General features: G+C 47.7%; 1 protein-coding gene across 6 annotated transcripts in view; it reads left to right on the top strand.

Moving 5' to 3' along the window:
- The window catches only part of SLCO2B1 (solute carrier organic anion transporter family member 2B1), a 59,444-nt gene that overhangs the window by 14,276 nt on the left and 25,012 nt on the right, over window positions 1-20,156 (top strand). For 2 of the 6 annotated variants that reach the window (XM_059930798.1, XM_059930797.1), the window contains exons 2-7: window positions 6,602-6,732; window positions 7,849-7,986; window positions 9,284-9,446; window positions 12,378-12,617; window positions 12,851-12,949; window positions 15,694-15,884. In XM_059930798.1, coding sequence (XP_059786781.1) covers window positions 6,602-6,732; window positions 7,849-7,986; window positions 9,284-9,446; window positions 12,378-12,617; window positions 12,851-12,949; window positions 15,694-15,884 — 962 coding nt within the window. Of the gene's footprint in view, window positions 1-6,601; window positions 6,733-7,848; window positions 7,987-9,283; window positions 9,447-12,377; window positions 12,618-12,850; window positions 12,950-15,693; window positions 15,885-20,156 lie in introns of those variants that run through there. The other 4 variants (XM_059930799.1, XM_059930802.1, XM_059930803.1 and 1 more) reach the window with 4 other exon arrangements.

Below are 20,156 nucleotides of genomic sequence, written 5' to 3'. Positions count from 1 at the left end.
ACAGACTGAAAGTGATGGGATGGAAAAAGATATTCCATGCAAATGGAAATCAAAAGAAAGCTGGAGTAGCTATACTCATATCAGATAAAATAGACTTTAAATTAAAGAATGTTACAAGAGACAAGGAAGGACACTACATAATGATCCAGGGATCAATCCAAGAAGAAGATATAACAATTATAAATATATATGCACCCAACATAGGAGCACCTCAATACATAAGGCAACTGCTAACAGCTATAAAAGAGGAAATCGACAGTAACACAATAATAGTGGGGGACTTTAACACCTCACTTACACCAATGGACAGATCATCCAAAATGAAAATAAATAAGGAAACAGAAGCTTTAAATGACACAATAGACCAGATAGATTTAATTGATATATATCGGACATTCCATCCAAAAACAGCAGATTACACGTTCTTCTCAAGTGCGCACGGAACATTCTCCAAGATAGATCACATCTTGGGTCACAAATCAAGCCTCAGTAAATTTAAGAAAATTGAAATCATATCAAGCATCTTTTCTGACCACAACGCTATGAGATTAGAAATGAATTACAGGGAAAAAAACGTAAAAAGGACAAACACATGGAGGCTAAACAATACGTTACTAAATAACCAAGAGATGACTGAAGAAATCAAAGAGGAAATCAAAAAATACCTAGAGACAAATGACAATGAAAACACGACGACCCAAAACCTATGGGATGCAGCAAAAGCAGTTCTAAGAGGGAAGTTTATAGCTATACAAGCCTACCTAAAGAAACAAGAAAAAGCTCAAGTAAACAATCTAACCTTACACTTAAAGAAACTAGAGAAAGAAGAACAAACAAAACCCAAAGTTAGCAGAAGGAAAGAAATCATAAAGATCAGAGCAGAAATAAATGAAATAGAAACAAAGAAAACAATAGCAAAGATCAATAAAACTAAAAGTTGGTTCTTTGAGAAGATAAACAAAATTGATAAACCATTAGCCAGACTCATCAAGAAAAAGAGGGAGAGGACTCAAATCAATAAAATCAGAAATGAAAAAGGAGAAGTTACAACAGACACTGCAGAAATACAAAGCATCCTAAGAGACTACTACAAGCAACTTTATGCCAATAAAATGGACAACCTGGAAGAAATGGACAAATTCTTAGAAAGGTATAACCTTCCAAGACTGAACCAGGAAGAAATAGAAAATATGAACAGACCAATCACAAGTAATGAAATTGAAACTGTGATTAAAAATCTTCCAACAAACAAAAGTCCAGGACCAGATGGCTTCACAGGTGAATTCTATCAAACATTTAGAGAAGAGCTAACACCCATCCTTCTCAAACTCTTCCAAAAAATTGCAGAGGAAGGAACACTCCCAAACTCATTCTATGAGGCCACCATCACCCTGATACCAAAACCAGACAAAGACACTACAAAAAAAGAAAATTACAGACCAATATCACTGATGAATATAGATGCAAAAATCCTCAACAAAATACTAGCAAACAGAATCCAACAACACATTAAAAGGATCATACACCACGATCAAGTGGGATTTATCCCAGGGATGCAAGGATTCTTCAATATACGCAAATCAATCAATGTGATACACCATATTAACAAATTGAAGAATAAAAACCATATGATCATCTCAATAGATGCAGAAAAAGCTTTTGACAAAATTCAACACCCATTTCTGATAAAAACTCTCCAGAAAGTGGGCATAGAGGGAACCTACCTCAACATAATAAAGGCCATATATGACAAACCCACAGCAAACATCATTCTCAATGGTGAAAAACTGAAAGCATTTCCTCTAAGATCAGGAACGAGACAAGGATGTCCACTCTCACCACTATTATTCAACATAGTTTTGGAAGTCCTAGCCACGGCAATCAGAGAAGAAAAAGAAATAAAAGGAATACAAATTGGAAAAGAAGAAGTAAAACTGTCACTGTTTGCGGATGACATGATACTATACATAGAGAATCCTAAAACTGCCACCAGAAAACTGCTAGAGCTAATTAATGAATATGGTAAAGTTGCAGGATACAAAATTAATGCACAGAAATCTCTTGCATTCCTATACACTAATGATGAAAAATCTGAAAGAGAAATTATGGAAACACTCCCATTTACCATTGCAACAAAAAGAATAAAATACCTAGGAATAAACCTACCTAGGGAGACAAAAGACCTGTATGCAGAAAACTATAAGACACTGATGAAAGAAATTAAAGATGATACCAACAGATGGAGAGATATACCATGTTCTTGGATTGGAAGAATCAACATTGTGAAAATGAGTATACTACCCAAAGCAATCTACAGATTCAATGCAATCCCTATCAAATTACCAATGGCATTTTTTACGGAGCTAGAACAAATCATCTTAAAATTTGTATGGAGACACAAAAGACCCCGAATAGGCAAAGCAGTCTTGAGGCAAAAAAATGGAGCTGGAGGAATCAGACTCCCTGACTTCAGACTATACTACAAAGCTACAGTAATCAAGACAATATGGTACTGGCACAAAAACAGAAACATAGATCAATGGAACAAGATAGAAAGCCCAGAGATAAACCCACGCACCTATGGTCAACTAATCTATGACAAAGGAGGCAAAGATATACAATGGAGAAAAGACAGTCTCTTCAATAAGTGGTGCTGGGAAAACTGGACAGCTACATGTAAAAGAATGAAATTAGAATACTCCCTAACACCATACACAAAAATAAACTCAAAATGGATTAGAGACCTAAATATAAGACTGGACACTATAAAACTCTTAGAGGAAAACATAGGAAGAACACTCTTTGACATAAATCACAGCAAGATCTTTTTTGATCCACCTCCTAGAGTAATGGAAATAAAAACAAAAATAAACAAGTGGGACCTAATGAAACTTCAAAGCTTTTGCACAGCAAAGGAAACCATAAACAAGACGAAAAGACAACCCTCAGAATGGGAGAAAATATTTGCAAATGAATCAACGGACAAAGGATTAATCTCCAAAATATATAAACAGCTCATTCAGCTCAATATCAAAGAAACAAACACCCCAATCCAAAAATGGGCAGAAGACCTAAATAGACATTTCTCCAAAGAAGACATACAGACGGCCACGAAGCACATGAAAAGATGCTCAACATCACTAATTATTAGAGAAATGCAAATCAAAACTACAATGAGGTATCACCTCACTCCTGTTAGAATGGGCATCATCAGAAAATCTACAAACAACAAATGCTGGAGAGGGTGTGGTGAAAAGGGAACCCTCTTGCACTGTTGGTGGGAATGTAAATTGATACAGCCACTATGGAGAACAATATGGAGGTTCCTTAAAAAACTAAAAATAGAATTACCATATGACCCAGCAATCCCACTACTGGGCATATACCCAGAGAAAACCGTAATTCAAAAAGACACATGCACCCGAATGTTCATTGCAGCACTATTTACAATAGCCAGGTCATGGAAGCAACCTAAATGCCCATCAACAGACAAATGGATAAAGAAGATGTGGTACATATATACAATGGAATATTACTCAGCCATAAAAAGGAACGAAATTGAGTCATTTGTTGAGACGTGGATGGATCTAGAGACTGTCATACAGAGTGAAGTAAGTCAGAAAGAGAAAAACAAATATCGTATATTAATGCATGTATGCGGAACCTAGAAAAATGGTACAGATGAGCCAGTTTGCAGGGCAGAAGTTGAGACACAGATGTAGAGAATGGACATATGGACACCAAGGGGGGAAAACTGCGGTGGGGTGGGGATGGTGGTGTGCTGAATTGGGCGATTGGGATTGACATGTATACACTGATGTGTATAAAACTGATGCCTAATAAGAGCCTGCAGTATAAAAAAACAAACAAAACAACTAATACTAAACTTTCATTGGGTTATTTGTATGGAAACATGTTAATATAAATGTTTCAGACATTACATGAAATTTCTAAAAATCTTATATTTGTATTTGTATGGAAATATGTATGGAAATATGTTAATATAAATGTTTCAGACATTACATGAAATTTCTAAAAATCATATTTGTATTTGTATGGAAATATGTATGGAAATATGTTAATATAAATGTTTCAGACATTACATGAAATTTCTAAAAATCTTATATTTGTACTTGTATGGAAATATGTATGGAAATATGTTAATATAAATGTTTCAGACATTACATGAAATTTCTAAAAATCTTATATGTTCTGGTATAATGTTATAAGTAATAATCCTATTTATTACTTTAAAATGTATATCTCAGAAATAACTAATTTTCTTGTCAACTGCATTATTATGAACTGTCATCAAATCTTTAACCGTGGTCATTTTTAAGTCTTTTGTCATTTACAGACAGTTCTGGGTGTACTCTGATGATTTTGCAAATATGTTCCTATAAAAGGGTTTCATCTTCAAGAAATACATGGAAAAGACTCTGACAAGTACAGGTTTCTGGTAACGGACTGTACTGCTGAACTGAATGAATAAGCATTTTCAGAACTCTAATGAAAAACTGATGAACTCATAAAAGTGCTAACAAAAGATCAAGATGAAAAAAAAAAATTAATTACATGGGACTGAGTGAACTGATGAGGATGAGTATAATTTTTGTGACTTTCTGTCTGAATTTAAAAAAAAAAAAAAAATTCCACAAGGACTCAGAGGCAAAGAATATACAAATCAATTTTCACTGCAAAGTAAAGGAGCTGTTACAGTGGAGGATTACTGGACTGAATGTCAATACTATGACATAGTATGAGTGTGTTTCATGTTTGGTAATTGCAATCATTGTTGCTTTTGTTGTGGTCATCCATGTACAATGCTTGGTGTCAGTCGATTTATCTCTTGTAAAAATAAAATACAGTGTGTGTGTGTGTGAAAAAAAAAAAAAAAAAAAAAAAAAAATATATATATATATACACACACAAAAATTTGTATAGGAATATTCACCATACCTGAAACAATACAAATGTCCATCAACAGATTAATGGTAAACAAAATGTGGTTAATATATAGCCATACCCTGGAATATTATTCAGCCATTAAAAGGAATGGAGCATAGATACATGCTACAACATGGATGAACTTTGAAACATTATGCTAAGTGAAAGAAGCCAGTCACAAAAGACCACATATTGTATGATTTCATTTATATGAATGTTTATGAAATATCCAGAATAGGCAAACCCAGAGAGCCAGAAAATAGATTAGTGGTTGTCAGGAAATGGGAGGAGGGAAGAATGGGGAATGACTGTTAATGGGTGCAGGATTTCTTACTGGGGTGATGAAAATATTCTGGATTTAGATAGTGGTGGTAGAGTATGACTTTTTGAATGTACTAAAACCACTAAATTGTATACTCTGAAAGGGTAGGTTTTATGGTGTGTGAATTATATCTCAATTTTGAAAAATTCCTTAGGCTCCCAGGTATCTTGTGTGAGGAGCACAAAACCCTCACTGGCGGCCGCAGGCCTCCGTAGCCCCCTCCTTGAGTTTGCCTTCCATCTTCCTGGAGAAGGGGTGAGAGGTCCCACACCACCTCTCTGGGTCAGAAGTGTCCTCAGGGCAGTTTTCAGGCTCCAGAAGGAGCTTGTTGAATGAGCGGAAACTCCTGCCAGGTTGAGAGGCATCTGAGACAATGGAGTGGCTTCTGCAGGAAGCGGGACCCCAGAAGGGGAGGAAGGCCAAGGAGGCCTGGGCTGCGAGGAGGTGCAGGTGGTTTTCATCGAAATGGAGGGGTGGAGTCTCCCAAGGCCAGGCTTCCAGGCTCCTCACTGAGATTAAACGTCAAGAGACCGGGAGAGATGCCTCTGAAGGGACTGCAGTGAGTGGGAGACTGACATGGTTACCATGGTTACCATGGGAGAAAACCAGACACGCATAATGGGGCCAAGAACCCAGGTTCTAACCTAGCTCTACCTCCTGAGTCATCTCCACACATGGGGCCTCAGTTTGTCCAGGGGTAAATGAGAGGGGTTAAATGGGATGACCTCTTAGTGCCCTTTCTGTGCAGACCAGCCACCTGGTTCATGTACGATTTGGGCATTGGGGTGGTTAGTTCTGTGATTATAGGCAGGGTGGTGCCCTGTGGAGGTGTTGGTATCTGTTCCAAACTACCCCCAGGAAAAGCCTTTATGTCCTGACTTTGGACCAAGACTTGACCATGCACTGGACCCCAGACCTCTGATCCTAGACTGAGCCAGACAGACACAGACCCAGACCCAAAGTCAGCCTCCAGGAGCACTGAATGTCTCACAGATATAGGCCCCAGGGGGGCTAAGGCTGTGCATTTCTACACCAGGGCCACAGATTAAAGGTTGTGTGGCAGCATCAGAAACTTCTCCCTAGAAGGAAGATTTACGCTGGGAATGGAATGAAGGTGTGAATAGGTGGTCCCAGTGGGATCTGACCAGCATGGGCACATGGAGCACACACACACCCTCTTAGGAAGGGCTCTTTCAGCACCTGGGACGCAGGAAGGCTGATGGTGCTTTGACACAGATTCTCACCAACCCCTGAAACACCTTGGGCTACACGGTCAGGGCCATTCTCTGGGATTCCATCTCCACTCTCATGCCCTGGCTGTCTGTCCCACAGGGCCGATTGGTGAGGAGCTCCAGGTGCCAGACAAGGACACCAAGGCCATGGTGGGCACAGAAGACACACCTGGAGGCAAAGCCAGGCCAAATCCTCAAGATTTGCGGCCAAGTGTGTTTCACAGCATCAAGGTACCTCTCAGGGCCTGGCAGGAGCAGGGCCATCCAAGCTCGATAGAACAGGCTCTGCCACTTACAGGCTGTAAAATGCCAAGCAAGTTGCTGCCTTTCCCTGAGCCTCAGCTTCCTTATCTGTAGAATGGGTAGTTGTGATCTATAGAAGCACTTAGCTTGGTTTCAGGTATGTGTTCTCTCCTTCCAGAGAGGCTGCTCTGTGGGCAGTGGGTGACCAGTCTTCTTGGTTCCTGTTTTTCTAGCAGGAAAGAGAAGGACCCCAGGGATCCTGAACCTGTATGAATACTGGGAGTGCTGGCTCCACCAACGGCAGCCCTAAACATCCAAGCCTCCACCAGCACCTACAGGGTGTCAGGCCCTGTGCCAGAAGCTGTCCCCACATGGTCTTATTTAGTTCTCATAATAACCTGGGGAGGCAGGGGTGTCTTCCTTGTTGCACAGATGAGGAAACCGAAACTCAGAAGAACAGACACTCTATTTTTTAAACTCTGGCATAAACACCCTATTTTTAATTCTTTGAAGCAAGCTTTTTCTTCTCTTAGGAATTCTGCCAGTTTTTCAGGAGGAATGCAGGCAGGCGGGGTGTTTGGGTGAGGCTGAGTGAGGTGGGGTGGGTAGCTTGGGGGTTCGCTGTGTGCAGGTGGTCTCCCAGGGGAGCTCCAGGGGAGGACTGTGTGGGATGGGATCTGGGGAGCTTCCTGGGGAAAAGGGTAGGGTGGTGGAACATGGAGCGGGGTCCAGTCCAGCCTGGGGGACCTCTGGGGGTCAGAGGGGCTCCTGTCATCCTTGGCCCCATGAAGACCCTACTCTCGGCCCTGTGGATTCCAGGTCGACCCCGGACTCCTGGGGTACCCAGGACAGCTTTCCTAGTTTTTAGGCCTGTGTGAGAATCCATGCATTACTCCAGTATCTCTCTCTCTCCTCTTGTTCTGGACTCTTCCTCTCTTCCTCTGTCTCCTCCTGTGTGACTGTCTCCTCTGACTCTGTTTCTCTATCTCGTGGCCTCACTTTCCCTCCCTCTCTCCAACCCCATCTCATCTGTCTACCACCCACCCGCCACGATCTCCCTGGCCCTCCGCCCACCTGCTGCCATCACCGCGGCCCCTCCGACAGTTCTTCGTGCTGTGCCACAGCCTGCTGCAGCTGGCGCAGCTCATGATCTCCGGCTACCTCAAGAGCTCCATCTCCACGGTGGAGAAGCGCTTCGGCCTCTCCAGTCAGACCTCGGGGCTGCTGGCCGCCTTCAACGAGGTACCGGCCCCGGCACAGCTTCAGGGGGGGACACTGAGGGAGACTCACACCCCCCTCCCCCTCCCTCACTGCCCCAACATAAACCCTTCCCCCCCAGTGCCACATGCAGCCCCATCTTAGCGCCTTCCTATCCCGCCCTTGGGGGGCCCTCTGTTGGGGGACGCGGAGGATTTTACAGCTAGCCAGGGTCCCCATGTCCCCCCATTCTCTTTTTGGTTCCTTCACCTTTTCAGGCACCCGGCTATTGTCCGCCCCAGGAAGGAATCAGAGGAAGCCAATTCAACAGTAGCGAGAGAGGTTTAAATTAGATCAAAGGCAGAACTTTGGGACCTTGGCGTGGTTGGGGGAGGGGGTGTTTCCGCGGCGTGGAGTTGCCCCGGGATCCACAGGCCTCTGCCTCTGGGATGACAGCCAGACAGCCAGGAGTGGACAATCCGCTTTGGGTGGATTGGGAGATCAGAGTCCAGCTGTGCCCAACCCCTTCCCCACCAGATGTTTTCACCCTCAGAAAGGGCCGCGGTCCCGAGAACACTCTCTTTCTCCCTGACCCCCAGTAGATTTCTGTGAAATCTCTCTCCCTTGGGTGATGTGTCACATTCCTCCCAACCCAAGGCCTGTGGTCTACACCGCGTCCCCAGGTGCTCCTTAGCACTCCACCCTCAGATCTCAGAGGTGGGAAGAGAACGTCATTACCTGGGGTCTTGGGCAGTCACTCCCTGACTCTAGGCCTCAGTGTCCCATCTATAGAATGGAGTGACTGTCCTTCCCAGGATCAGTCCTCCCACTGACCTTCCGCTGATACCACCCCCCTCCATCGGCAAGGAGGTAAGGGGTAAGTGCCTCACCCGCGGTCAACAACCAGTAAGCCGCAGAGTGGAGTTCACACCCAGCTTCTGACAGCAGAGCCGCCCTTCCCTGCAAACTCTTACGTCCCCTCCAGCACCCACATCTGAGGGTTTTGATTCTAAGGCTCAAAATCCAAGCCTTAGTTCTCTGGCTTTAGACTTTCTTTATTTGTTTCTCATTCATGACTTCCCAGAAGTTCTAACACGGGGCCCAACCCACATTCTAGAATAAAATGGAACTTCTAGCCCTGTCCACGCTGCTCTTATTTCTCTCCTCTAATGGGACACTAGGGCCCTTCCTAGGAGGACCCAGAATCTGTATTTTTAAGACGGACCCAAATGATTCTTATTCAACCAGCTAGTCCATTCTACAGAAGGGAACACTGAGATTGGCGAGAGCGACAAGGCCGGCCCTCTGCTCCACTTTAATGGGTCCTCTCATCCCTTTGCAGGTGGGGAACACAGCCCTGATCGTGTTTGTGAGCTATTTTGGCAGCCGGGTACATCGGCCCCGCCTGATCGGCTATGGAGCTATCCTTGTGACCCTGGCGGGCGTGCTCATGACTGTCCCCCACTTCATCTCAGAGCCGTACGACTACGACCACACCAGCCCCGGTAAGAGCAGGAGGGGCTGGGCTGAGGGTGTACATGAGCTGCCGCATTACTGCGCACATGGCCCATCCTCAGGCCTCCAGAGGTTAGGATGGACCCAGCTTCCCAGAACACCTACTCCTCCCCGCCCCCCACCCACTGCCTCCATCAGCCGCAGCCCGGGCGGGTCCCTCTGGCAGCCCTGGGCAGTGGGGTAGTGGGTAGTCCTGGGGCAGAGAGGTGAGGCCCTCTGGGCATCTCTTGGTGAGGGCCTGTTTGTATGTCACTGCTTTTATTTTTGAGATGGGGGTGGGTTTACAATGCAGCCCACTTTAGGGCCTGGCCTGTGTGGGTCCTCAGGAAATACTTATGGATAATAATATATAATAATAATATATAATATGTAATAATTTGTATATAATAATAACAGTATCACACACCACTTACTAGGCACCACTGTTCTAAGCACTTTATGTGTCTTGATGCATTTAATCCTCACAAGAAGCCAAGACATTGATGAAAGAAAGAATGAATGAGTGAATGAACAAATAAAACCATGAAAGAATTTTGGACAGGAATAGTGAAGCCCCTGTTGAGCCCAGTGGGATTTTGTTGAGAGTCAACTTGACAGATGGATGCCTGTCCCTTGGAGAACGACTCAAGCAGCCTTCCCTGTCCTATCCACCTTTCCACCCATTCACCCATCTATCCATCCAATCACCTACCCATCTACCCATCCACCCATCCATCCACCAGCCCCTCAACAATCCATCTGGTGGTCCACCCAAGAAACCCTTAGCGCTGCCTACTTTGTGCTGGACCCTCTCAGGGGACTCAGTCCTTGCCTACTGGGAGCTCCCAGTCTGGGAGAGGAAACAGACAAACAATACCTCCCTTTTCCTCACTCATTGTATCAATTGTGTGAGGAAGGAAGAACAGGACTGAAGGAGCCCAGGGAAGGAGCCCACGGCCCAGCCTCCATCATGGAAGGCTTCCCAGGGGAGGAGCGCTGTCAGAAAGCATCCTTCCTCCCTTGTCCTCCCATCAGCTCAGACCCCAAAGCTCCTACTCTGTGCCAGGCCCAGGGGTGGAAAGATGGAGCAGGTACAACCAGCCCCGAGAAGCTGCGAGGGAGCGTGGGTTGGCGTGAGCGTGGGCAGCTCTGCCACAGGCCAGAGCGTCCAGCACCAGACAGCCAGGGGGAGCCGGTAGAGCCCTGAGTAAGGGAAGGATACTGGAGGCTGGAGTGAGCTGGAGGAGGTGGCAGTTGAGAGAAGGTGGGCATTTCAGGTGGAGGGAACCTCACAGGCAATGGCTGGGAAGTGGGGAAAGTCCAGGAAGAAAGCAGAGTGGTTATCTAGGCCTGAGTGGAGAACCGTCAAGAGGCCTGACTAGGATGCTGAAAAGTTACACTTCCTTACATTCCTCCGTCCAGAATCTTCACTTTAACAGAGATTTTCCTGTGCAGGGTCACACACAGTCTTCATCCTCACTGCCATACAACACCCTTCTGCTCCCCATGAAACCCCAAGCAAACCGCTTCTCCTGCCTGAGCCTCAGTCTCCACATCTGTCCAATGGGTGGGCCAGACTTGGTGACCACCAAGCACCCACGCTGCTCTGACATACAAGGCTATTTCATTCACTCGTTCCTCCTCATTAATGAATTACTTATCATTAGTATTTATGTGCCAGGCCCTCTGCTAGGTACTGGGGACCCAGGGGTGGAAAAAAAAAGATCTTATTAAAGATCCCCATAATAATCCTCATATCTAGTGTCTAGTAGGCACTGTGCACAGGCACCAATCATCACTCCTAATGCTTACAACCCTTTGAGCAGGTGTTATCATTATCCTATTTTATAAGTGAGGAAACAGGCTCAGAGAAGGAGGTACTTCCCCAAGGCCCACAGCTAGTAGACATGCCCTGGTAGGCTGTCCCTAGAGCCTCTGCTCTGAACTACTGAATTATTCTGCTTCTGAATTCCATATTTGTGTAGAACTTCCATCCTAGGGGGCTTGTTCAACAGATGACGAAACCGAGCCCAGAGGGGCTGAGGGCCTCTCTGCCAAAGTCTCACCGTCTTCAACCCAGGCAGTCTTGGTTGAGGGTCCAGGTCCTTGACTTTGGTTCACATGGCTTTTTCCAGCCCTAAAGAGTGGCTCTCTGGGCTGGGTGGACATGGCTCAGACCTCCCAGAAAGGGCTGGGCCAGCCGCAGAGAGAAGGCCACTTCTACACCCGCATTCGGGATAATAATAGTATGAGGGTCTTCTTAAGTTTGCTCAGCAAATATTGGTGAGCTACAGGAAACAAATGTCTGGTACTAATTTAAGAAATTTCCCTTTATTGCACTCTGCATCTGTGTCCCGAGCTGACACCGAGCCTCCCCATAATGAAGGTCAAGGGCACTAGAGCCCTCCACAGCCCAGGCCCAGCATCCCCTCTCTTGCCTGGCCCTGCCTTCAGCCCTGGCCTTGACCTTTACACTCTGTGAGCCAGCCATGCTGAACTTCTCAAGCTCCTGGTTTTGCATGTGCTGTGACCTCTTTCTGGAAAACCCCCCTCCCCCACCTTCCCTTTCTGGAAAATCTTGTTTGTTCTTCTCCACCCAGTTCAAACTCCACCTCCTTCGACCGCCCCACCCCTCCAACCTAAGAGCCACTGTTGCCATGGCACTTCCACATATCTCTGCTCAGAGAGGTGACACAGGGCAGTTTAAGAGCATGGACTCAAAGCTGGACTGCCTGGGTTCCAATCCTGACTCTAACCCTTGCTAGTTGCTGTCTGAGCATCAGTTTTCTCATCTGTAAAATGGGAGTAATGAGAGCACCTCTTCCCTGGGTTTGTTGTAGGGGTCAGATGACTTATAAACAGGGCATTTAGAACAGTACCTTGCATCAGTAAGTGCTATATAAGTCTTAGGTATTGTCCTAATATTTTTTATCATCTCTCAGCAGACATGCCACAGGACTTTGAGGCCTCCCTGTGCCTGCCCACCACTGAGGCCCCAGCCTCAGCCCCGGCCCCATCCAACAGCAGCTGCTCAGGCTACACAGAGGTCCAGCATCTGGCCGTGGTGGGGATAATGTTCACGGCCCAGACCCTGCTCGGCGTGGGCGGGGTGCCCATTCAGCCCTTTGGCATCTCCTACATTGATGACTTTGCCCACCACAGCAACTCACCCCTCTACCTCGGTGAGGACCTGTCCCACCCCTCGGGCTCTGAGGGAGCGCCCAGCCCAGGTCGGGCTAAGTATGAGTCCCTGACCTCTGCCCCATGTGGCTGGTAAAGGTCCAGAGAAGCCTTGGAGAGCTCCCCGGCCCTGACCGGGGGAGATGGGCTGCTCTTGCCCGCTGGAGGCTGGGCAGGCACTAACCTGCAGAGGGAAGCCGGGCTAGAGGGGTCTAACCTAGGCTTCCTGTTGCAGGGATCCTGTTTGCAGTGACCATGATGGGGCCAGGCATGGCCTATGGGCTGGGCAGCCTCATGCTGCGCCTTTACGTGGACATTGATCGAATGCCAGAAGGTGAGCCTCAGAGCACACAGTTGCCCCCAGGGGCACATAGACACAGCAGACTGACCACTGGTCTCATAGGAGACACTGAGCCAGGGGACCCAGGTTCAAATCCCAGCAACCCCATGACCTTGGACATGCCTCTTAACCTCTCTGAGCCTCAGCTTTCCCATCTTTGAGATGCTCTCTGTCCCGCCCACCTCCCAAAGCTGTAATCAGAATGCAGTGAGAATATGGCGATGAGCTATAAGGAGGCATCAGATGGAGAGTTATAGTTGTTGTCACTATTGTTGCATGTCTTCACCTAGTTCCACCCCTGAGCTCCCCCGGGCCCCCAGCCCCCTGCTCAGATACGCTGTGGAGCAGTACTCTTCTTGGCCTGTGGGGCACTCCCATCTGTCAGGGGACAAGCCTCAGGACACAGAGAGGACACTGGCATGCTGGAGAGAACTTTGGAGCAGGACTCAGCTACATTGGCCATCTCAGATGGGAAATCCACTCGGTGACCTCTAAGGACCCTTCCAGCTCTGACCACCTCAGAGCCTGACAACCTGTGCTAAGGGCACCATTTGGGGAATAGCGGTCTCTGATCCAGGTAGTGGTCAGGGTGGGCCAAGGAGTGGAACTGAAGCTGGGTCCAAAGGCAGCCAGGAGGGAGGAGTGCTGGGGATCCCAGAGCTCTGGCGCTCTGTGAGGAGTGGGAGTGGAATTTTTTTAGAACAGGTCACTGCGGCATCTCAGCTGCCTGCTGGTCACACCAAGTAGCTCTGAGCCCCCAGCTCTGCCTTCTGCCTCCTGCTGCTAAGATGTCCCATCCTTCACCTGGAGATTTTCCAGCAAGCCCTAGAAGCCTCAGGTGACACACGTACAGGTAGATGGACAGGCAGATTCTGTTTCTTGTTCTCTGGCTTTTGCCCAAGGGTGCCTCCAGTCAGGACAGGTCTGGGCAGCTCTGAACAAGAGTCGTTAGGGAAAACCCTGCCCCACCTCCCTTCCTTCTAGAAAGCTGGACCAGGAGCCAAATGTGGACTCTGGTTGTAACTCCTCTCTCCCTCAATGGAGCAGTCTTGGGAATCAGGAGTCAGTTTCCCAGACGCACCCCAGCTCAGGGGATGGGGGTATGTTTCTGGCTCTGTTGACATCATCCTGGCAGCTATCCCACCTTCACAGGCAGGTGTGGCATTCCTGTGGACCAATGTGCCACCTCCTTAGTCCTTCTTTCTCTCTGGGGGATTGCATGGGTTGGGCGGGTCATATCCACTGCAGGCACAGACTGGTATGTGAGAAGCAGATCTGAAATGTGTGTGTGAGTTCCCACCAGCCTGGCACAGAAGCCAGGGGAGTAATACGTGGAGGAGGGAATCAGTGCAGAAGCCAACTTTGCCCCTAGTTTTACAGATGCATTTGCTGAGTGCTGACTGTGTACTCTGGCTCCTGTCCAGGAGGAGCTCAGGATCAAGCACCTGGGAATCAGCCCTACTCATGGGGTTGGTGTCATCATGCATCTGTATTGTTAGAAAGTGTTTGCAGATGCTGTGGCAGTTGAAGGAGGAGGTACCCAACTCAGCCTTGGGGTCAAGAGGTCTGATGGGAGAGGTGGGCACTCCAGTCAGGAAGTACACCTGGGATAATCTTGTCCTAATTACACCTGGAGGGGGATCAAAATCACCTGGGGAATTTAAAAAAAATTTTTTTTTATTGTGGTAAAAGTCACATAATATAAAACATACTATTTTAACCATATTTAACTGTGCAGTTCAGTGGCATTAAGTACATTCGCATTGTTATGCAACTCTCACCATCCTCCATCTCCCGAATTTTTCACCTTCCTAAACTGAGACTCTGTCCCCATTAAACACTGACTCCCCATTCCCCCTCCCCACCTCCCACTCCCACCCTCACCCCTACCCCCCAGCCCCTGGCATCTACCAAAGTACTTTCTGACTCTATGAATTTGACTTTTCTAGGTACCTAGTATAAGTGGAATCAAACAGTATTTGTCTACACCTAATGTATATTGGAAGGCATTTTTAAGATTAACTTAATATATGTCCTGCAAACAGATTGTACCTTCTTTTTTTTTTTTCTTCCTGTGCTATACAGTAGGTGGGGAACTTGTTAAAGGCACAGATTCCTTGGTCACCTTCCCACCCCATCCTGTGGCAGTTCTAAGCTGGTCATGGGTAAGGCCAGGTTTTTTTGACAAGCACCCCTTGTGATTTTAATCATCGTGCAGGTCTGAGAACCACAAGAGTCATCCTAGCCATCAGTTTCATAATAATAATCACAGTAGTTAACAGTAAGCAAAGAGAAAACACCCATGTAGACATTCTATGTGCCAGCACTATTCTAAATGCTTTACACGTATTAGTTTCTATGATTCTCACATCAGCCCTATGATGTAAGTGCTACTAATATCTGTACTTTACAGAGGAGGAAACCGAGGCACCAAGAAGTTAAGTAACTTGCCCAAAGTTATGTTAGTAATGGAATTCAGACCAAGCAGTCCATTTCCAAAGTCCGTGACCTTGACCACGACACACATTGCCTTAATCGTTGAAAAAGTTGAGGCCCAGGAAGGGTCAGGGACTTGCCCAAGTTCACACAGGATATACTAACAGGCAGAGGCACAACTGGAACCCAGATCTCCTGACTCCCAGCACAGGCCACTTCATGTCTCAGAGGCCGGTCCCAGGGTGGTGGCCAAGCAGTGACAGCCCATCCTGACCCTAATATCACATGGTCTTCTCTTCCAGGTGGCATCAGCCTGACCTCAAAGGACCCCCGATGGGTGGGTGCCTGGTGGTTGGGCTTTCTCATCTCCGCTGGCACGGTGGCCCTGGCTGCCATCCCCTACTTCTTCTTCCCCAAGGAGATGCCCAAGGAGAAGCGTGAGCTTCGCTTCCGGCGAAAGGTCTTGGCAGTTTCAGACCCACCTGTCAGCAAAGTAAGCCCCCTGCATGCCCCACTCTAGTCCAGGCTCCACCCCCAACCCACTTGTCCTCCTTTATAACTTTAAACTCCATCCCTCCTGGGCACTGCACGTCACAGCTTACAAAGCCATCTCCTCAACGTCCCTGCACAGTGTGTATTTCCTGCCCCTCCACAGCTGAGGAGCTCGAGGGCCAGAGATGGAAGTGACCTACCCAAGATCACGAGACCAGCAAGGACAGTGCTGGAACTAGAACCCAGTCCTGTCTGAGCCTTCTCCCCTCATTCTAACCACTACCCTACCGCCTCTCTGCTTGTTGCTTTAAGCGTTTGGTAGATTCTGAACGTGCTATGGCAATGTTGAGAACTGGGAAGAGGTGGAGGGTTTGCAGGAGGGTCTGGGAAGGCTTCTCTAAAGAGAGGGGAGTTGAACAGGACAATGAAGGACGTGCGGAAGCATGGAAAGGAAAGGGAGGGGCATTCTCGGTGTGGAAACAGTCTGGGCAAAGGATTTGGCTATAGAAATGAACCTGGCCTTTTCAGGGACAGTGAGGGGACAGACATGTACTGAGTGCCTCCCTGGGGCCAGGCGTCAGGCTGGACCCTGGGGCTCAGCACATGGTCTCCACCCTTACTTAAACCAGGCACAGCCTAGACTCTGAGGACGGAGTCTCTTTAAGAGACAGATAAGTTGTTAAGATAAGTAATAACTGGCGAGGTACCGCAGGGGTATTTCACTGAATTCTTCTGCTCGGCTCATGGTCTTTCCTCAGAGGACAACACTGAGGCCCAGAAGGTGCAAGGATGTGCTCAAGGTCACAGGTGGTAGGAAAAGGCAGGACCATGTGAGGCTACTGGGCAGGAGAGATGATTCTGGGCCAGGGACCTCTAAGTTTTCCAGGGACCCACAAAAACACGAGGCCCGAAAAACAATAAATTGGCTCTAAAATACAAAAGAAGACAAAATAGAAATGTCTTATAGAAGCTCAATTGTATGTCATTAGCGTCAGCTTCATTAACTTTTCTTTAATTCTCATACACATTTCATTACATTCTGAAAATTTGTGCATTAGACTTTCTTTTTTCCCAAGTCTGGGAGTATAAGGGAAAAATACTCCCGTTTTACCTTTACCTGTCCCCACGCAATATTTCTGTGGATTTGATTGTTTGCTGGAGTGGCTAACAGAAATCAGGAAGACACTGACTTATGTGTACCAGTTTATTACATAATAAAGGATATGGTAAATGATACAGATGAACAGCCAGATGAAGAGATACATAGGGCGAGGTCTGGGAGGGTGCCGAGCGCAGGAGCTCTGTCCCTGTGGAGTTGGGTACATCACCCACCTGGCTGTGTTCACCAACCTAGAAGCTCCCTGAACCCTATACTATTGGGATTTTTTATGGAGGCTTCATCACGTAGGCATGGTTGATTATTAACTCCCTTGTAGCCTCTCTCTCCTCTCTGCAGAATTAGGGGGCAGTGGTGGGCTGAAAGTTCCAAGCTTCCAATCATGGCTTGGTCTTTCTGGTGACCAGCCCTCACCCAGGAGCCCACCAGAGTCAGCTCATTAAAACAAAAGATGTTCCTATCACCAGGAAATTCCAAGGGATTTCGGGGCTCAGTGTCAGATGCTCTTACCACTCAGGAAATTACAAAGATCTTAGGAGCTCTGTGTCAGGAACCGGGATCAAAGACTAAATATTAGATCAAAAGATTCTCCTAACACCCTTATTTACAAGAGTTTTAGGACCTCTGTGCCAGGATTTTGAGAAATCACAAACAATCATAAATTAAGGAAGTTAGTTGTTGCTAAGTAATTCAATTTCAAAGGGACAATTTATAAAAATCCTGTCAAATATTTTGCAGCAAGAATAATTCAATTTAATGTTGCAGGTTGGTGCATTTGAATATGTTTGCTGTAATGTGAGATAGTGCCTCATCCTTAGAGCAAGAAAATTTAGGCCTAAGAGGAAGGGCTGAAAATGTGTCTGCCTGGAAAAGCTGGGACTTGACCCCAAGTCATTCTGACACCACACCTGGCTGCCTTCACCAGCCCATCTCCCACCCCCTGCTGCAGCAGAGGCTATATACATGGGGCTGGGGGGACCAAAGAAAATTGATGTTGGGACAGCCAGCAGGGGCCAGAACAGGAAAAGTCTTGCCTGCCAGCTTCAAGAGCAGTGTGTAGCCCTGGAGGGAGTCCCATGGCTTTAGCACCAGGTGCTAAGTACAGAAGGGATTGGAAGGGACAAGGGAGTGTGCAGAGAGCAGCTGGGGGCAGGGAGATTGATGTGACAGCTGTGGTGTTGGTCCAGGCAGGAACCAGTGCATTGGCAGTAAGGCAGGGCGTGGGGATGAGCCCAAAGAACCACGCAGGAGGGGGACCACACAGACCTGGATCTTGCTCTACTATGGGACGGGCATCCCAGAGACAGCGAAGGGCTGATGCTGGCTCAGAGGCGGGCGAGGCAGGCGTTGGAGAGAGACCAGTTTCAGGGGAAGAAGACAGCTTGGAACCACAGATGGTCCTTTCTGGTTCTGCTTAGCTCATGCCAAAATATGAATGAGAAGAAATTCCTGGAACTTGGGGAATTCTTAGAAGCAAGGGTGATCACAGAGGAAGGAAGGGAAGAGACTGGGTTGCCAGTTCTGGGTAATCTCCAAGCTGGGTCTTGCCACAGAGAAGTGGCACTTCTCTGTTCTGAATTTGATCAGAGAAGAAGTGCCACTTGAGCCACGGGGTGGAAGAGGTGGAAGAAACAAGGGTGAGCCTCGGCTATGCTGGGCTCAGTCATATGTCAGTCATGTGACCTTGAGCAAGTCACTTCCCCATTCTGTTCTGTTGTGTACGATGCTGAGTTTAGATTCCTGGAGCAGTATTCTGTGTGCCTCGGATTCTGAGAATGCACTATTCCTTGAGTCGAAGCTGCTGTGATGCAGAGATTCAGATTTTTAGAGCTGTGTCTCTGTGATGACTTGAAACACTGGCTCCCTCGCTGTGAACCTGTCTGGCTGTCTGGATTCATTCTCTCAGCACATCGGGGATGGAGAGTGAGGAGGGAAGGCGGTGAGAGGTTCTTAAAAAAGAACCGAAGGCTGAGAACATGATGATCTGCTTCCAGCAGCATTCAGGCAATAAATATTGATGTGGGAGGAACTGTTCCCCGCCTCCTGAGGCTGCCTAGGCTGGGTCTGCTTGCAGTTTCTTGGGCTGGCCCAGCCCACTCAGGCCACTGATGGGGAGGGGGATGGACCAGGAGGAAGGGCCCAATTAGACAAAATTGGCAGCCAGAAAGTCCAGGTCCTCATACGTGGGATGTGTATCTTCCATGGGGAGTAGGAACAGGCAAGGGGAGAAAGTGAAGTGGGGGACTATTTCTGAAGTCCCTTCAAGCACCCCCTCCCAGGCTCAGGGGTCCTCTAAATACCCTCCTAGAAGTAAATGCAGCTTTTACTGGTATCCAGGAGATAGTGGTATATTATATAAAGATTGCGTGACCCAGAGAAGGTCTCTGGCCTCAGTCTCCCTGTCTGCACAATACGCAGAAGACTGGACAAAGTCTGCTAGCTCTGGCAGGTTCATTGGTGTCTCCTTTAAATGGCTCCCTGCCTATGGGGCAGTACGTGAGCACTTTTACAGGAGGACCGAGGGGTGTATCCCACAGCCCTTGCCCCGAGGAGCTCTCGGGTAGTGAAAGAAGGCCAGGAGCAGACAGACGGAGGATGACTGGATGACAGCTCAGGTTTCTCCCATGGCCAGTGCTTAGCGTTCCCTGCCAGCGGGGAGGGGACTAATAGTCTCCACAGACAAGACTGTGAGACGGGGGATGGGGGAGGCCATATCGGCATGGGAGGGGCAGGAGCTCTGCTTCCCTGCCTTTGGCTCTGTCCATGTGTCTGTGACCTCAGAGCTCAGGTGGCCACCCAGACGTCTTTCTAGAAGTGAACCAGGGCAGGCCTCACCTCTCTCAGGCCTCAGTCTCCCTGTCTACCATTAGCCAGTTTCTAAGGTCCTGTCAAGCCTCCGGGCTCCTGGAACATGGCTCTGCAGAGCCCTTAGAGTAAAGATGGTCTCTTAGGGGCTCCCTAGCAGGTCAGCTGGGCCCGTATAGCTTTGTGGCTGTAGGATCCCATTCAGCCAGCAGCCCTCCTGTGCTCTCCACGCCCTTAGGCCCTTCTGAGCTACCCTTCAGGCTGGACCAGGGGCTGAGAACAGATCCCCTGGAGATCCTGTGTCCCCACCCAGACTCTGAGCACCACTGGCCTCTGTCATATTTCCCAGCA

The sequence above is a fragment of the Balaenoptera ricei genome, chromosome 8, assembly GCF_028023285.1.
Source record: "Balaenoptera ricei isolate mBalRic1 chromosome 8, mBalRic1.hap2, whole genome shotgun sequence".
Taxonomy (NCBI): Eukaryota; Metazoa; Chordata; class Mammalia; order Artiodactyla; family Balaenopteridae; genus Balaenoptera; species Balaenoptera ricei.
The sequence above is the reverse complement of the archived record's forward strand: the minus strand, read 5'-3'. Positions and strand labels throughout refer to the sequence as shown.